General features: G+C 37.3%; 1 protein-coding gene across 1 annotated transcript in view; it reads left to right on the forward strand.

Annotated features, from left to right (window-relative positions):
• The first annotated feature begins 12,912 nt into the window (after positions 1–12,912).
• The window catches only part of HCRTR2 (hypocretin receptor 2), a 156,555-nt gene continuing 151,059 nt past the window's right edge, over positions 12,913–18,408 (forward strand). Inside the window, exon 1 of the mRNA XM_044004850.1 lies at positions 12,913–13,379. Coding sequence (XP_043860785.1) covers positions 13,157–13,379 — 223 coding nt within the window. The 5' untranslated portion in view covers positions 12,913–13,156. The remainder of the gene's footprint in view (positions 13,380–18,408) is intronic.

Below are 18,408 nucleotides of genomic sequence, written 5' to 3' on the forward strand. Positions count from 1 at the left end.
CCCCATATTTGCAATGATAAAATAATACTGGCTCCTTTTCCTCCAATCTTAATAGTATTTTATTTTTTTCCAGTTACATGTATAGATAGTTTTCAACATTTGTTTTTAGAAGATTTTTTAGTTCCAAATTTTTTGCCCTCTTTCCCTTTGCTTCACCCTCCCCAAGACAGCAATATGTGTGTGTGTGTGTGTGTGTGTGTGTGTGTGAAAATAATGGAATTTGGCAGATGCCCAGGGGTCCTACTTGATTGATTTAGTAGTGTTTGAATTGGGTGTGAATGAGAAACTGCTAAGTACCCACTTAAGATGATTTGATTTTGAGCCACACCTTGCCTGCCCTGTTTAACTTGGCCAACCCTGAGAAGGAATGTCCTCAGAGGCTGTGGGCTGCATCATCAACAGAGGACCAGTCTCAGCCACAAAACTTGAAGGTCCTCCCCTTTTGGGGGAGAGAGAAAAAAGTAGAAAAAGGGACCCCAACAGGAAGTAGCTTTCTCTCTCTCTGGCCTTGGAGGAGCTTTTGAAGAGGACTGGAAACTGGCTGCACAACTGACTCCCATAGAAATTATGGACCCCTGGTGGTGAGTTAATAAAATTCAGCTCTTTGAATTAGCTGAGCTGAAAGTGAGTTTGGGTTTTGAGACAGCCTTGCTGGAGCCATAGAGATTATCCATTTTCCTCTTTCCCTATTCCCTTATCCTTGACTTTTAATAAAACCTGATTTGTTTGTGGAAAAGAGGCTGTTAAGCTCCTTTCTTATTGGCCTGGGAGAAATAGCTAAAAAGGGCAGTTCAGAGGGGAGGAAGCTTTGGACCTAGAGGTCCCTCATTATTTTCTCAACCACAATATTACAGCGAGCCACCCAATTAACTCTTCCTATTTTAAATATAGTCCTTACACACACACACACACACACACACACACACATATACACACACACACACATATATACACACACACACACAAAATCATGTTAACAAAAAAAGTGAAAATAGTATGCTTTGATCTGTATTCAGAATACACAATTCTTTTTCTGGATTGGTATAAAATTTTCCATCATGAGTTTTTTGGAATGGTCTTAGACCACTATAGTGCTGAGGAGAGCTAAATCTAAAACAGTTGATCATCATACAATGTTACTGTGTACAATGTTCTTCTGTTTCTGTTCACTTAGCTCACCATCAGTTCATGTAAGTCTTTCCAGATTTTTCTGAAATATACCTGTTCATCATTTCTTATAGCACAATAATATTCCATTGCATCCATATACCATGACATGTTTGGCCATTCCCCAATTGATGGGCATGCCCTAAATTTCCAATTCCTTACCACCACAAAATGAGCTGCTATAAATATTTTTGTACATGTGGGTCCTTTTCCCTTTTTTATGATCTTTTTGGGATACAAACCTAGTAATGGCATTGCTTGGTCAAATGCTTCCTTAAAAGATCTAGTAAAAATGGACAATCCTTCCAGTTGTGAGTAAAGGAAAACACTATGATGGTTTATTCTAACTATACATTTTCTCTTGGAAGAAAGAAGAAAAGGAGGACATATCCAAAATTCCTAATAAAGCCAAGGCATTTAGCTTAAAGAATTTATCAAGAAAATAATGCTAAAATAAAATAAATTTAATCATTGAATGCATTTAATGGGGTTTGATAATTTTACTATTATTTTTCCTAACCTTCAAAGTCCATGTTACTGAGAATCCTTCTTCTTAGGAAATATAAACATAAAAGATGTTACCCAGCCCAGTAATAGAGAAGTACACTGGCCCATCCTGCTGTTATTCCTTAGGTGAACTTTGCAAAATACAAGTCATACCACAGCATGCTTAATAGCCCAATATGAGCCTGTCTTCCTTCAATTTAAAAAAGACCTTTTTATGGATCTGTCTACATTTACTCCTTGTGACACTTCAAAATTCCCTTAGCTTATTACAATTGTACTACCTTTTATTTGTTATATTTATTTCTTTCAAACTTCTAAGGATGTCCCCTAGCTCTTGCCTGGAAGTATGACATCAAGCACATCTTAAGTTGGATTTTTGTTTCTTTGTTTGTTTTATAATGAGCAGAAATATTGTATTAGTTTTATTCCAGTAACATTCCAATTTATAGGTGAAAATATTTTTTACATGTTAACAACAAGGTTGCCTAGTGGAAATAAGAGATTGACAATGGTCAAAGATAGAAAGAAAGCTACTGTTTATATTAAAACACTCATGCTATCAATTTGTATGTTGGCACAAAAAGCTATAACCAGTGTGTTTCCCTGGATTGAAGAATGGCTAAACAAACTATGGTATATGGGTATAATACTGCTGGAATAATGGACACTTACAATAAATTCAAAGAAATATGCCAAGGCTTGCTTGAATTGACATTGACTAAAATAAGGAGAACCAGGAGATTGATATATACAGCAGTTAAAACAATGTAAATAAAACAAATGCTAAAATGCAACTGAATGCTACCTAAATGCAATGACCAACTTGGTCCCAGAGGAAAGATGAAGAAATCAATCTTTCTCCTTTTGATAGAGGAATAATAAATTAAGTTTATGGGATACCAATCACTGTCAGATATGATCACTGTGTTTACTCATTTTTGCTTAACAATGTTTTATTTTTGTAAGGGAGGGCTCAGTAGATAGAGATAATATAGCCAGAAGCATCTAAGTTGTAAAAATACAAGACCATGGGGACATCTAGGTGGCATAGCGAATAAAGCACTTGCCCTGGATTCAAGAGGACCTGAGTTCAAATCTGGCCTCAGACATTTGATATTTACTAGCTGTGTGACCCTGGGCAAGTCACTTAACCCTCATTGCCCCCCCCCTCCAAAAAAAAGAATGAAAAAAATACAACACCACAATAAAACTTAGTTTTTAAAAAATGAAAAAATGGTAGGAAACGTTTTGGAAATACTAGGAATGTGAAAAGATTTCCCAATAGAACTTACAGTAAAATCACTTTTATGGCTGGGATAATGCCTCTTGGGCTAACCAAGGAAATATCTATGGTAGAAATTATGCCTCATAGTAAAGATGGAAATTCTCCATCATTCTGCTCTTAGATTTCTAGAAAGTTTACCATAACCCTAGACAATTGTGATTATTCCCAAAATGGAAAATCATAGCAGCTCATGCTACTCAAAATCAAGTAGCCTGATACTAAGAGAGAATTTGCTGCAAAAAGGGTGCACAGGAAGGCCTACCATGATACTGGGAAAAGAGCTGATCATCTGGGGAAACATGGAAAGACAGTAATGTCCATTAGATATTCAATACTGAAGTCTGGGATAGGTGGCTTGTTTGTTTGTTTTTCTCAAATCATAAAGCACCCTGATCAGACATTGGGTTCATGGAAATGTTTATATTAGTAAGACCAGGGCTTGTTATTGCTTTCTACTGTCCCCTTCTTTAATTCCCCTCCCTCTTTCTTCTTTGGATGTGTGCCTATGACTTTATTCTTAATAGTTTGCTTGTCTTCATGTTTATTTCTTTCTTTTTAAGTGTAATAAATGTGGTTAATCATTGCCTTTTGATAAGAATGGGTCCTTCAACAGGAAAGGCATAGCATGACAATGGAGAGGGGAGCATCCTATAAGAGAGAGAAATTGATTTTATAATATAATATATATTTTACCAAATATTTTTATGGGTTCAAGCTGTAGAAATAGAATTATTGATTCATTTTTTTACAACTTTCCAGAACACACAGAGAAACATAGACTCAGAATGTTCTGGGAACATGAGCCAGTAGTTTTTGGCTGGGGGAAGCTATAATGAGTTGACTGGGATTAGGAAAGGAGGCATCTTCTTCTTTCTTTTCCCATTGTTTCTCTGAGTCCAGTTTGAAAATAAAACGACCCCATTCATAGAGTAGGAGCTGAGTGGGTGACAAAAAAGTTGCCCAACACACAAATGGATGCAGGTAAATAAAAGGTAGTAACACTCACCTGGTCACCCTGCTTACCAGACCAACATAGCATCCCTTCCCTGTATCATTGCTAGATTGAGAATGCAAACATTGATCTGGTAAGTGAAATATTTCCTATGCATATGTGATATTTAACATAACACCATATACATGAATAGTCATGGCTTAAGTACAGGTTTATAGATAAATGTTTGGTAGTGATTGTTAGATATTCCACACCAGACAGTTTATAAGAATTTTATGAAAGCTCTTTTCTAAAGGGCTTGTAAAACAAATAAAGAAAAGAACCAAAACCATTTAATGTGTTAAAAGAACTGTGTTGTATGATTATTTGTGAGTCAGGGAGGGGACTGTTTGTCTAAGAGAAATATATCTTAAGGGGAAAAATTGGACTTATCTGTTGCCTTTGTTTACCCAAACCCACACTTAAGTAATGATGTGTAAGGTGCTGTGCCAAAGTTCTAGAGATATTAAAATGGAAAAAAAAACCTGTCCCTGATTTTAAGAGTTTATAATATATTGAAGATTGAGGAAGAGATTGGGGAGGGTGAGTATGACTTTCATGCTATACCTGTGATTTCATTGGTGTAAGAAATTCCTAGATGAAGAAACTCCTTCTGTCAATGCAGATGGACACCTTTTCTGTAATTTATAGAATTACAGTGTTTCCTAATAATTAGCAGAAAATATTTTCTAACTTGGGTGATTTTAATAAACTCAGTCATGGGCTAAAAAAATAATTGGAGAGCAATTGGGGTTTATTAAGAGGAACAATAGTAGTCAATAGGAGTCAAGAAGACCTAGTTTCAAATTCTGCCTAATACACTACTTTTGTGAGCCTGGACAAGTCTTAATTTCTATGGGCCTTGTTTTCCTCACCTATAAAATGGTGAGGAGTGTAGGAACTTTATTATGTGGCTTCAAAAGTCAGTTTCAGCTCTCTATCAATGTTTCTGGGATCATTTTGTCCTAAATAAATGGAAATGATCTTCGAGGAAAAATAGGCCATCTGGTTGTTAAAGGAAGAGGATCTCAAAGTTTATAATCAGGTAATTTGACCTAGAGATGATGAATTAGTTCCCCTCAATGAACAAAGGGAGACCTTTCTCATGGGAAAAAAAAATTGCTATCAAGCCAGAGGCATATAGTAGCAATGGCAAAATGAAATAGACAATAAAAATTTGGTTATATATAGCACACCTAGAATATCATGGAGGCAGAGCTATATTTCTCATATTAAAGTAAACTATTGGCATTTATTCCCTTAGTGGCAAATGTCATGCCCAATGCTTTTTCTTTCTTTCTTTCTTCCTTTCTTCCTTCCTTTCTTTCTTTCTTTCTTTCTTTCTTTCTTTCTTTCTTTCTTTCTTTCTTTCTTTCTTTCTTTCTTTCTTTCTTTCTTTCTTCCTTTCTTTCTTTTTTTACTGAGGCAATTAGGGTTAAGTGACTTGCCCAGAGTCACACAGCTAGTAAGTGTTAAGTGTCTGAGGCTGGATTTGAACTCAGGTACTCCTGACTCCAGGGCTGGTGCTCTATCCACTGTGCCACCTAGCTGCCCCCCAATGCTTTTAACAATTTTTTTTTCTCTTTGATTTAGTCTATTCTCCCCCTGGATAGAGAAAATTTTTGGATCCAGCTAGCCAAAAGACAACTGTGAGTTGAAGGGTTAGTTGCATCCAAGACCCCATAGAGAGAAAAGCAAGGCACCACAGAAAGAACTAAAGTTGAATGAGAGAACTCACCATTTAGTGATACCTATTGAAAATAAGGAGGACCTACAGAAGCATGTCCAATAGACAGAAAAACAATACAATACCTACAGGATGAAATGGAGAACTGCAGAGGAAGCTATGAAAATAGAAGTATTCTATCAGCCAAAAAAAAGCCAGAGAGAAGGAGGAGGGAGCAACATTCAGAATGAACTACAATGGGAGAAAAACTACATATTCAGGACTTGAAATGATTGGGAATTCATAGAAATATTTGATAAAGGGATTTTTTGGTGGGTTGGCTTATTGCCAACTAGATTTTGTGTAGAGGCTAATATCCAGAGAAATGATATAGCCTAATGGATATATCTATCATTGGGGGATGGGCTATGTATGATAACCCAGCAAATAAACTGAGGAATGTTCAAACAAGTATCAGGAAAATAAAGAAAAAGTAGGGTCATCAAAACCTAATGAGGATTAAGGATGAGGATTTTGGAAAGGTTTAGTAATAAAATTTGAACCCATTTTAAGAATAGGGAAGATCTAGACACTTATAGGCAGCAGGGAAAGAACTAGTGCACAAAGAAACATTAAAGGTCATAAGTAGAGTAGGGATATTCAAAAAGGCAAACTTTGGCAAGAGATGGGATTAAATAAGAACAAGGAACTGGGAAGAAGGGTGCATAATAAATCATTTTTAGTAGCAGACTTCAACAAATGGATACATTTCTGTAATTTTTTTCTACAATACATACATAGTCTGTGTTCACTTGATAAGTGCTGAATTAAATTTATTAGTTATAATGAAAATGATATGAACAGTTCAGGGAAAGATTCATAATATTAAGCTACTAAACTTTCTACTTAGATTAGAGGTAGACTGGTATAAAGGATGAATAGTGGATTTTGTGTCAGGAGACCTAACTGCCCAAAACTAACTTACCCTGGGAAAATCACTTTAATTCTCAGGGTCTTAGTTTCTTCACCTGTAAAATGAGGGCTAAGGTCCTTTACAGCTCTAATATTCAATAGCCCAGGTGTCTATTAGAAGAATCTCCATTTTTGCCATTTAAACTCATTACCTTCTATTATTAGAAATATTAAAGTTCATTGGAGGGAGTGCTGGGCTGGTGTCAGGAAGACCTGGGTAATTATTTCACCCCTTGTGCAACCTAGCTTTGTGATCCAGGGTTAATCATTTGATTTCTTATGTGCCCCAAGCAACTCCCTTAAAATTTAATCTATTAAGTCATAGGCAGTTGCATTCTGCATTGATAGAGGAAGTTCCAACTTTGAAAGTTTATTATTTTAATGAAATCCAAGTTCCTTTGAACATATATGACTTCTTGCTTTTTTCTTTCATTTGTAACTCTGATAAATGGTTAACTGAATATATTCTATAACAATTGAATTTTTTTTTGGTGAGGTAATTGGGGTTAAGTGACTTGCCCAGGGTCACACAGTTAGTAAGTTTTAAGTGTTTGAGGCCGAATTTGAACTCAGGTCCTCCTGACTCAAGGGCCAGTGCTCTATCTGCTGTGCCACCTAGCTGCCCCTATAGTAATTGAATTTTAATCATAACTTGCTGAACAAAAATGTAGAGAAAGATGAAATATAAACTATGAATAGATGCATATACACATAGATAACAATAATAGGTACTATAATGGTATTTACTTGACTTTTAGCAATATAGCCACATCTGTCACATAAATGATAAAAGAAACATAACTCCAGAAAAGTGTAGAATAACATTGGATTTACTACTGGTGACTATTCCTCATTTTTTTTTGTTTTTGTTTTTGTTTTTTTTGTTTTGTTTTTAGTGAGGCAATGGGGGTTAAGTGACTTGCCCAGGGTCACACAGCTAGTAAGTGTTAAGTGTCTGAGGCCGGATTTGAACTCAGGTACTCCCGAATCCAGGGTCAGTGCTCTATCCACTGCGCCACCTAGCTGACCCCTATTCCTCATTTTTTGTGGATGTGGGTATCTTCCTCAGTCTTGAAGGCAAAATTTATACTTCTTTATTCTGTGTTCAATTTAATACTGTACCTTAATTTAACCTTGGAAAAAGTGGCCATATTTTAGATCAGTCAATGTAGAAGAGGGACGAGAAAATGGGGTTCCAACCCAGGGGCAGGTCAACAGGATATTATAAGCAGTGAGAGAGAGACAGAGACAGAGACAGAGAGAGAAGCAAGGAGAGATGAAGGGAGGGAGGGGGAAAGGGAGAGATAGAAAGGGAAGGAAGGAAGCAGAGAGACAAATACAGAGGGAGAAGGAGGGAGAGAGGGAGGAGTAGAGAGAAAAAAAGAAAGGAGGGAGAAAGAGGGAGAAAAAGTGTGAAGAGGAAGAGAGAGAGACAGAGAGACAGAGACAGAGAGAGGGAGGAGGGAGAGAGATTTCTAAATTTCCCACGATAGTAATCATTAAGAAAGATAAGGGGAGATAAAATGGAAAGGAACAGAACTTTAAGATTTTATTTCCATTTCTAAAGAAAAGAGAAAAAGCAAATTCCTTCCAAATGCCAACAAACCAACAGAGAGGAAACATATTCATTGCCTGCTCTCAGTTCTGAAAATACCAAGAGAAACAGAAAATCCCAATGCAAAATACTATTTTCAAAAATCCAAAATTTTTCATGAATGTTAAGAGAAAGAGATCTTTCCATACTGTCTATCTTTTAAAAATTCCTTGTAAGGCATAGATTAAATCCCTTTCTTGCCCCTAAACCTTGTATCTTGAAAAGAAAAAAAAAAGTAAAAGAAAATAGCAATACTCTAAAGGATATGTGTGTGTGATTGTGTATAACAGTGATGTGACCAGTTTTTTTTTTTTTTGTCAATTCTATATCTTTTCCTCCTGTTTCTCTTGCTGCACATCATGATATTCTAGGAGGGTTATTACTTTCTCTCCCAAAGTTGATCATTTATTGCCTAAATCCAGGAGAATTAACACTGTACTGAAAAGAGTGGCGTAGCCTCCTCTGATAGAATACATGCTTTTTGCAGGCATGATCTGTTTTATTTTCCTCTCTGATTCTTCATAACACAGTTAAATACCGTGCACATAATAATGGAATAATAAAGACTTGTTCAAAAGAAGAAAGTTAAACCTAAAACTACTCTCACCATTTGAAGATTTTTTAATTACCTGAACTGCATAAATTGTTATCCTGTATTTCTTCTAAGTATACCAAACCAGTGAGACAGTTAAAAGTCGAAGGAGTAGTATAGAGTTTTAAGGAAAATAGCTAAACAGTTCTCTGTAGTTAGGGTTAAGGGGGGGGGGCAATGCCTCTTTTTATTTTATTTTTTGAAAATACATTTTTAGTTAGTTTAAGTTTCAGAAAATTGTAAAGAAATCAATGACATACACAGAATCACATTTTTCTACCAGGAAAACTTATTTGGTTGTAGTACTTTCTTTCTTACTCCATAATATTTTGTGGGCTCTTCCACTGTATCTGTGGTAAAGGGAAGAAACAAATAACAAAGGAATGGAAAGGTCTTTTTTTTTTAAGGGGGCTTAAACCTGACAGATTGTGTTTAATGACCATATAAGGAAATAGTTATTGAAAGACCTTCTTCCTATTCCTTTATAGAATTGGAAGTACTGTTGACAAATTTAGTGTTCCTGTAAAAAAAGAGGGAGGGGAGATTTAATAGAGATTGTTACATATCAATGGGGGTACTGTATGTTTAATTAAAAAACATGATAAATCATGAGTGGGAGGAAATGACATATATATGTGATCAAAATAAATTCAGAGAAACAGCACTGTATAGTGGATAGATTGCTTAACTTGGAGTCAGGAAGACCTGTGTTAAATCCCAACTCAGACATATATTAGCTACGTGACCCTGGGACAAAGCATTTGGTTTCTCTGTACCTTTCTTTACTGTAAATGACTGGGCTTGACTCCATGATCTCTAGGGTGCCTTTTAGTTGTCAATTTATGATTTATTGTGGCATGAATTAGCAATCAGAATAAAGCCCTGAAAATGCTTTAATTTTCCTATTTTTATCACTTCAATAAAACACGATGCTTTATTGTAGGTACCCGACATAGAAAGATTAAAATGATATATGTTGACACAAAAACACCTGAAAACAAATCAGTTAATTGTATTATTGCAGAGCAATGGAAACAACCTATTTTTATAGTTTGGATAGGTAGGAAATGTATTACTGAAAAACAAATCAAGTAAATTCAGTACTGTCCACAAGGGGCAAAATAGCATAACATTTTTATCAATGACTTGGATTAGAATGGGAGACTTATTTCTAGTAAATTTTAATATTACACAAGTATAGACAAGTAGTTAATATATAGGAAAGAAAAATCAGAATTTACAATATAGGCAGAATTTCAAGATTGGAAGACAGGACCAAATCTAATGATATTAAATTTGACAGTGCTTTAAAATCAGATACATAGATTCAAAAATCAAAAGCACGAGTAAAGAATGGCTGAGAGAGTATGATTCACTTGAAAGAATACAAGACATTGAGTCTTCTGACATGAGTTAGAATGCCAGCTCTTCCTGTATCATATTTGTGCAGTCTTCGGCTAGTCAATTAAACTCAGGACTGTGTGGGAGTCACCTGGTTAGAGTCATTTGTTAAAATTTCAGTGTGAGCATTTATAATTCAGAAATCAACAAATGCTACAAATCAGGAATTAATTTATTATTTTGTTTAGCATCTAGACTCAATGCAGATTAAAATTTTCAAATGTGTAGTATCCAAATCCAGAGTGACTATTGTTGAACATTTACCATTGCATCTTTGATATTTCAGTTTCCTCAGTCAGAAGCTTGACTAGACACACTTTTTAAAGCTTCCTTCTAACTCTAAATCTATAATTGTATCTTATGACATTGCTGGACAGAAGTTCTTATGAAAAATACCACACCCCTATTTGAAGCGAATTCCTTTATAGACTTCATTAACAGAAGTTGTGTTCAAAATATGGTCCTTGACAGTATCACTGTACTTTGACTAATAAAAATGCCATTTGGTTCTCTCTATTTCAAGAATAAAATTAATCAATTGGATTATGTCTAAAGGAAGGCAATTAGGATGTTTGAATGAACTGAACATATTTAACACAGAGAAGATAAAAATTGGGGACAAGGAACAGGGAGAAATCATAATTGTCTTCCAATATTTAAAGGATTATCTTGTAGAAGAGGAAATAGACTTATAGACTTTCTCTGGGTAACCACAGAGGACCTTTTTTTTTTTTTTTTTTTTGGTTAGGCAACTGGGATTAAATTACTTGCCCAGGGTCACACAGCTAGTAAGTGTTAAGTGTCTGAGGTCAGATTTGAACTCAGGTCCTCCTTTATCCAGGGCTGGTGCTCTATCCACTGTGCCACCTAGCTGCCCCCAATCTCAGAGGATCTTAAACATGCCAATTGAATATATATGTATAAAATGTTCCATGATCATCTTTCAGGATTAGTTAGGGCTTTTTGTTTGTTTGTTTTGGTTTTTGTTTTTTTGGTGGGACAATGAGAGTTAAGTGACTTGCCCAGGGTCACACAGCTATTAAGTGTCAAGTGTCTGAGGTCAAATTTGAACTCAGGTCCTCCTGAATCCAAGGCCAGTGCTTTATCCACTGTGCCACCTAGCTGCCCCCAAACCCAGAGGATCTTAAAGAAGCTCACTAATTTCATGGAAATTCATGCCCTGAGATACTAAATGAATTACCCAATGTTGCTGAGGCACTAAGCTGTAGAACTGGGATTTTCAGATCATAAGAGACTCCAATCTCAAAGTTCTTTAGACTTCACTATACTGCAGAAAGTAATATTCTTGGATGAGACTTGTAGGGAGTCAACATTCATCTCACTATGAGAAAGGCCTTTTTTTTTTTCCAGGGCAATGGTGGTTAAGTGACTTGCTCAGGGTCACACAGCTAGTAAGTGTCAAGTGTCTGAGGCTGGGTTTGAACTCAGGTACTCATGAATCCAGGGCCAGTGCTTTATCCACTGCACCACCTAGCTGCCCCTGAGAAAGGCCTTTTTAATGAGAGTTTTCCAAAAAATGGAATGGGTTGACTTATAATAATGATGCTCTTCCCATCACTGGAAGCATTTGAATGTTTGTGAAATTGAATTGAGTTGAATCCTGAAGGAAAGATACATTGTAAAGTCATTTTTTCATTGGGTCAGAAAACAGACTAAATAATACTAAGGCCCTTTTTCAACTCCAGGATTCTAATATTCTAAAACACTTTCCTTGTTATTCATTATGAAATCATGATCATACAATTTGAAGTAATAAATAGGAAAAGCTCATGAAAATGTTCTGCCAAATCTGAAAACATTTAACTTGTGAAAGGAAATTCTATCTGGTAGTGAAAATTCTCCCACTGCCCCATCTGAATGACAGTTACATCTGTCATGCTATCAATATTTCAGTGAGGGGATAAATCAGGTTAGTATTTGAATTCACCATTGAGAATTCTTTGCTCATTCTAATATATCATTTGTGAGGGACTCCAGGTTGAATGGAATGTAGATGGTCTCTTTAGAAAGCAAAGCAAAACTGTGACCATTTTTACAACCCCTTAATGTCCTTCAAAAGTCATTTGACACTCGCCTTTGCCAAAAATAAATCCATCTTAAATCAGTTTTCTAGCATGAGAAGAGTTTCACCTACCAGGGAGAAGAAAAGCAAAAAAAAGAAAAAAAAAGAAAAAAGAAAAAAGAAACAAACAACAAAACCAAAAACAAGCAAACGAACAAAAACATCACTCAGGGCTTTAGGCAAGTGCTAAGTTGGAAAACACATGCATGTCTGTTTTTCAAATGTTTGCCTTAAATGACGCTCTTAAGTCATTGGGTTTGAGGAAGCTTGTGTTAGAATTTTTATGCTGTACCCAATGGATTGATCATAAAACTCACCTAAAGAATGGGCTAATCTTGCATGTATATCCTTGCCATGCCTGCACGCATCTAGAGATGTATGTGTGCAGAAACTGTGAGAGTACAAGCGAGCGTAAGGTAGTTGTTAAAATTCCGAAAGAGAATTAAGCTCCAATCACTACAATCGCCTCTCATTTCTATTTTGTTTCCCAAGCACCCTTCCTACCCCTCCCCTCTCCACGAGGAAGGATGCTGGAGGCTGGGGGGCTGAAGACTCAATGCTGGAATGGTCTCCTTCAGGCTGCTCCTCCTAGTGTCACTGCTGCAGCTTTGGATGCTGGCTCCCTTTTCCCTCTGCTGCCTCCGTGCTCGGGCGCAAACCCGTCTGGAAAATCAACGCAGCAGAGGCAGAGGAGGGTGGCGGGAGGAGAAGTTCCCCAGGCAAAGTCTCGGAGTGGCATTGGCTCGGGAAGTTTTCACGTCATTTGCTTCCCTTCGCCTCCCTCTCCTTTCCCCTCCCTCAGCCTCTCTCCCCCCGCGAACCCGGAGCGCCCATGGAGCAGGTGGCGAAGAGGAAACCGAGCTTACAGCACTGAGAACCCCCGGACCCGGAGCCCGTGATGTCTGGCCCCAAACAGGAGGCTTCCCCGCCTTGTCGGAACTGGTCATCTTGTCCAGAGCTCAACAGGACTCGGGAGCCTTTGGGGAATCTCTCGCTCTATGACGATGAGGAATTGCTGCGCTACGTGTGGAGAGAATACTTACACCCCAAAGAATATGAATGGGTTCTGATCGCTGGCTATATCATCGTATTCATCGTGGCGCTCATTGGCAATGTCCTGGGTGAGTGTCCCCTCCGGCAGCTCTCCAAAGGACAGTCACCTTCCCTCTGCCAGAAATTGGGCAAGGTATCTTTACCCCACTGTGCTCCCCTGGGTAATAGACACAAAGGGGTCTGAGCGTTAATGCCTTTGGTAGGTGCGGGCTTCCTCCCGTTTAGTGAAAAAAAGTTTCCTGTTTGATTAACCAGGGGGCATTGCACTGAAATCTTGTCTTTACCTTGCTGTGCACGGGAAATCACTTCCGCCCCCCACCCCGCCTTTCATCCCTCACTCTTTCCCACCTCATTGCCCTCTACCTGGCTTGAAACATTCTGGGGGCGGAAGGAGAGGTGACTCAGTGGCTATAGGTTTGGACCCTGTTTAGTGAAGGAAATTAGTCTTCTTATTGAAGCTGGGTACTTCTCTAGCTAGGTTGAGTGCCAAAGCTGTGTGCTACTTGCAGACCAGACCTGCCCTCTTAAGGAAAGGGCTCACTTGGGCTGCTAAAGTCATAACGCGATTCCAGAGGCAGGGCAGATTGCCCTTTTCTAGCTATTAGCAGCAGCTGCCCAGACAGACTAAGGGGGGAGTGGGAGATAAGAGCATATTAGGGAGTGTCTCCCTCAAGGACTGAACCAGAGAAGAAAAGAACAGTGCAAGGTTAGGAAAGAAGAAGGGGGAAAAGGAGCGGCATCTGAGAAAAGTCTCAACCATTTCTCTTACAAAGATTTATCAGATGTCTAGATTTTATATTGTTCTGGCTTTTTGTTAGTTACTGTTCAGAATACAGAAGCCAGAAAGGACGGACCCTGGCGCTGGGAAAGGAGGCAATCAACAGAACATTAATTTCCTTGCCTCTTCTCTTGTTCAGCTGCTGGTGGGAGTGAGGGGTGGGAGGTAGGGTGTGTTTGTGATCTGTGGGAACCCACAGTTCTCTTCTATTTAAAGGAGAAAACCTTTGGACTTTAGGTGAGATTGGGATAGGTATGAGGAAAAACAAAAAATGAGATTGAAGATAAACTTGCAGGGAGGGAGCTATCAACATTCAATGGGATGATGTTTCAAATGTCTAGGACAGGGGTGGGTGGAAGGAGGCTTAAGTAGAATGGAATCAAGAGAAGAGGTGATTTAGAAACAGGTTCCCCTGAATGGATATAAGGAAATAGAAGGAATCCAGAGGGGCAGGTATGCTAGAGTGAACTGTTGGGTGTATTGGAAGCCAAAAGCCAGGAATGACTTGAGATTGAGAACAGTAAACTATCAGCAAGTTTTCAATACTAATTTGATGTTGTCCTCTGTCCTCAAATGAACAACCTTGGGTTGTGAAGCATACATGGGCAAAGATAGGTGATAGACCAACACTCTAGAAAGAATGGACAGATGTTATTTTATGAGAAATATCAAAATGCCTATGGGTACATAGGTATGTCCTTAGTTTATCTCCAAGATAAAATTTCCTTTTTAAATGTATGTATGCATGTATGTGTGTTCATGTGCATGCACACATGCATACATACATGCATGTGTGTATAATTTTTTAGTATAAAAACACATTTATAAGACCTATCCAGCAAGGATGGAATTATTTGCAATGCTGATGGAGATGGGCATTGTCATAGTTCTGACTATATAGCTGAACTGAACTGATTCCCATCTTCCTTTCACTCGTTTTCAGAATTACAATGTTTCAGGTATAATGCCACTTGATCACTGCATGATGATAAAACATCACAAAAATAAAGAATTTATGGAGGTCCCCATTCTCTCTTGGGCTTTACAGTCTTCCTGATGTGGTAATGAGTTCCCAGGATTCCCCTATATCCATGTGAAGCTATTGTCAATGAATGGCTTTCACTGAACATCTGAGCTATCTCCTCACTTATGCAACCTAACCATTGAGGAATATGAATGATCTGCACTGAGAATTTACTATTTTGAGGATACAAGTACAGATGAAGAGGTATTTTTGATATTACTTAGCCAACTCCTTCCCTTTTTTATGTTTATTAACTTTCTACCTCAATTCTCCCCTTCACCAACCTCCTCTTTGACTCCCCTCAAATGCTGGGGAAGGGAGGATGAAATTATTACTTCTTACCTTTTTGTGGTATTTTTGTATGTCTGAGAATGTTTTGATTCCCAGTTTAGGAAATACATACTACAGTGATCCTGCCTGTTGCAAATATCTGGGGAAATGGAGAGCACTGTCCACAAACCTAGGTGCTGAAAAGATGAGGTCAACTATGTAAAGAGGAAGGAAGGAAGGGGGGGGGGAATTACCTAGAATTACTTCACCCTCAAGATGTTTGGAGTTATTTTCTTCTTGACTGGAAAGTGCAGAAATCCTCTAGCTGACCTGAAACCTCTTCTTTACTCAGCTATTCCCTGAAAGTTGATGGGGTTTAGGTTTGACATTTAAACAAATGAGCAGTGTCATTACTCACCGGCAACTTCCTGCTCTTTGATGTCACTGTCAAATTTGCAAAACGGATTAGATAGAGAATTGCCTCTTTTTTGCCTCTAGTGTAAGTAATTTTATGCAGAGAGTGACAGGACAAGAAAGCACATCACTCACACAATATAAAGAGGCAACATTGGATATGAAGGTGAGATATCATAGTATAGTAGGAAGATTTAATCAACCTCTTTTCAGGTTCCATTCACTGTTTCTTTTTCAAATGACTGGCTACTGGGAAAATTGTAGCCTTGTTGAGCCCACTAATTTAATGCTATCTTCTAGAAAACATTTCCTTCATGACAGTCTACTGGGAAAGCAGTGTATCAGGACCCAGCCTTTACATATTAGTGAAGCAGATGAATTATGTCATTGGCTTCTTCATTTCACAAAGGCTCCCAATTTCTATTTCTCAGAAGCTCAGTCCCTTTATGATTTATCTTCTTTCTCCACTATCTGATATATCCAACTTTTGTCAGGAGAGGGAGGATCAAATCAATCCATTCTCATGAAGGTGTAAATGACTAATAAGGCTAAATGTGTTACTTTTCTCAGGCAGAGGGGAAAAATGCACCTCTAATCATGGAGATTTTAGCCACTATAGAACTGGCCATGGGGCTAGGTAGACAGATTGGTCTTTTTTTTTCAATGAGGAATCTTTAGAGTACCCTACAATTTCACAAAATAAATTACCACCTCCTCTACCATATCAGAAGGCAACCTTTCCGTGCAACCATAGAAGCAGAGTCATTCATTTTACAAACATTTATTAAGCAATTACCACATGCACAAATAATGTATTAGGAACTGTGGAGGGCACAAAATGCCAGCTATATTCTTTGTCAAGGTGGTAGAGTAGAAAGAGTACTGAACTTAGATTCAAGAAGATCTGGATCTGAATACCCCTCTCTGATACTTATTAGTTTTATTACTATAGGGAAGTTAATTGACCTCCCTGAGCCTTAGTTTTCTCTTCTGTAAAATGTGGATTTTAATGATGTTGAAATGAGATAATACATGTAAAACATTTTGAAAGCCTTAAGGCACTAAATGTCAGCTCAATATTATTTGTCCTTAAACTCAAATGAGGAGAATAAGGAGACCTGGATTCTAGTCTTGCCTCAGTATGTGACCTTGAATAATAATGTCAGATCTCCTTAGGACTTAAGTTTTCATCAGTATAGATTCTCCCAGTATTACTTTACAGATTCTACATGCTTTAGCAGGTGACCTTTAAGAGTCTATCAAGCAATCAGTTGATAAATAAGCATTTATAAAGCACCTTATATATGCTTGGCACTGGGGATCTAAGGACACAAATTAAACAGTCCATGCCCTAAGGAGTGTGCATTTGACTGAGAAAGGCAACCCCTACTTAGATAATTGCACATACACACATATGTATATATGTCTATGTGTATAAATAGACATATATATGAAATAAGTGAAATTAAGATTTTATGGAAGAGCCACTAAAGATATCAGAAAAAGAGTCATATAAAAGATGTTTGAGCTAAGTTGTCAAGGAAACAATGGTTTCTAAGAGGCAGGGATGAGGTATTAGTTAATTCTAAACAAAGGGAAAATCAGTAGAAAGATATAAAAGCAGAGGCAAAGTATGATAGGAGATAAAGCATAAAAATGATAGGTCAGCTGGACTGTACAGTGAGCTTCTTGGGGAAAAGTATTCATCACCTGGTTCCAAATCTGATGATGATGATGATGGATGGTATTTTACATTTATGCAATGCTTTATGATTTCTAAATCAATTTCATCAACACAATCCTGTGAAGAGAGTAGTGGAAATATTGTTATTGTAATTCTTTTTTTACTGATTAGGAAACTGAGTTTAGAGAGGTTAAGTTGCCAGCCCAAGGTCAAATAACTAATCAATTACAGAAAAGGAACATGAACAGTTGTTTTATGTCTCCAAGTACTGGGTTTCTCCATCTATAATATCAGGACAATATTTTAGGATGCTTATATTTTGAGCTGTAGTGGAACTTGTAGATTATCTAGCTTTGACCCTCCCCTACTTTAAAAGGAGAGCATAAAAAGAAATAGAAATGTGAAATTAGTTTAAGCTATTCATAGAACTAATGCAAAATGCAAATATCTAAAAATCTTGTATTATGTCAATAGTGAAAAAAGTTGTAAAGCTCTAAAACCATTAATGCTAAGATCATGTATTCAATCCTTTTGCTTATAAATTATAATGTGGTCTGCTGAGGTGTTATTTAAGCAGAACTGTGATGATGTTTCCAGGTATTTCTTTCAACATATTTTTCCTGTGAATTTTGGTTCATTACCATTATTTAGTGTCTTTGAATTGATTTATTGTTTAGAATATTTCATAATGTGATATGTGCCTATATTTATTATATGTAATACTTTTTCTGTATATTTTCTTTCCAAGTGTATCCTTGTATCTCAGTCTATTCAGCTACAATCAGCCCCCAAAATGTATACACTCTTTTCCCAGAAGCCAATGACAGCACCATGGGTCATTCATTCATGAATCCTCATTCATTCATGGATTCATTCATTTCATTTCATATCAGAGGATCATATGATTTAAAGCAAGAAATTTGGTGC

The sequence above is a fragment of the Dromiciops gliroides genome, chromosome 4 (assembly GCF_019393635.1).
Source record: "Dromiciops gliroides isolate mDroGli1 chromosome 4, mDroGli1.pri, whole genome shotgun sequence".
Classification (NCBI taxonomy): Eukaryota; Metazoa; Chordata; class Mammalia; order Microbiotheria; family Microbiotheriidae; genus Dromiciops; species Dromiciops gliroides.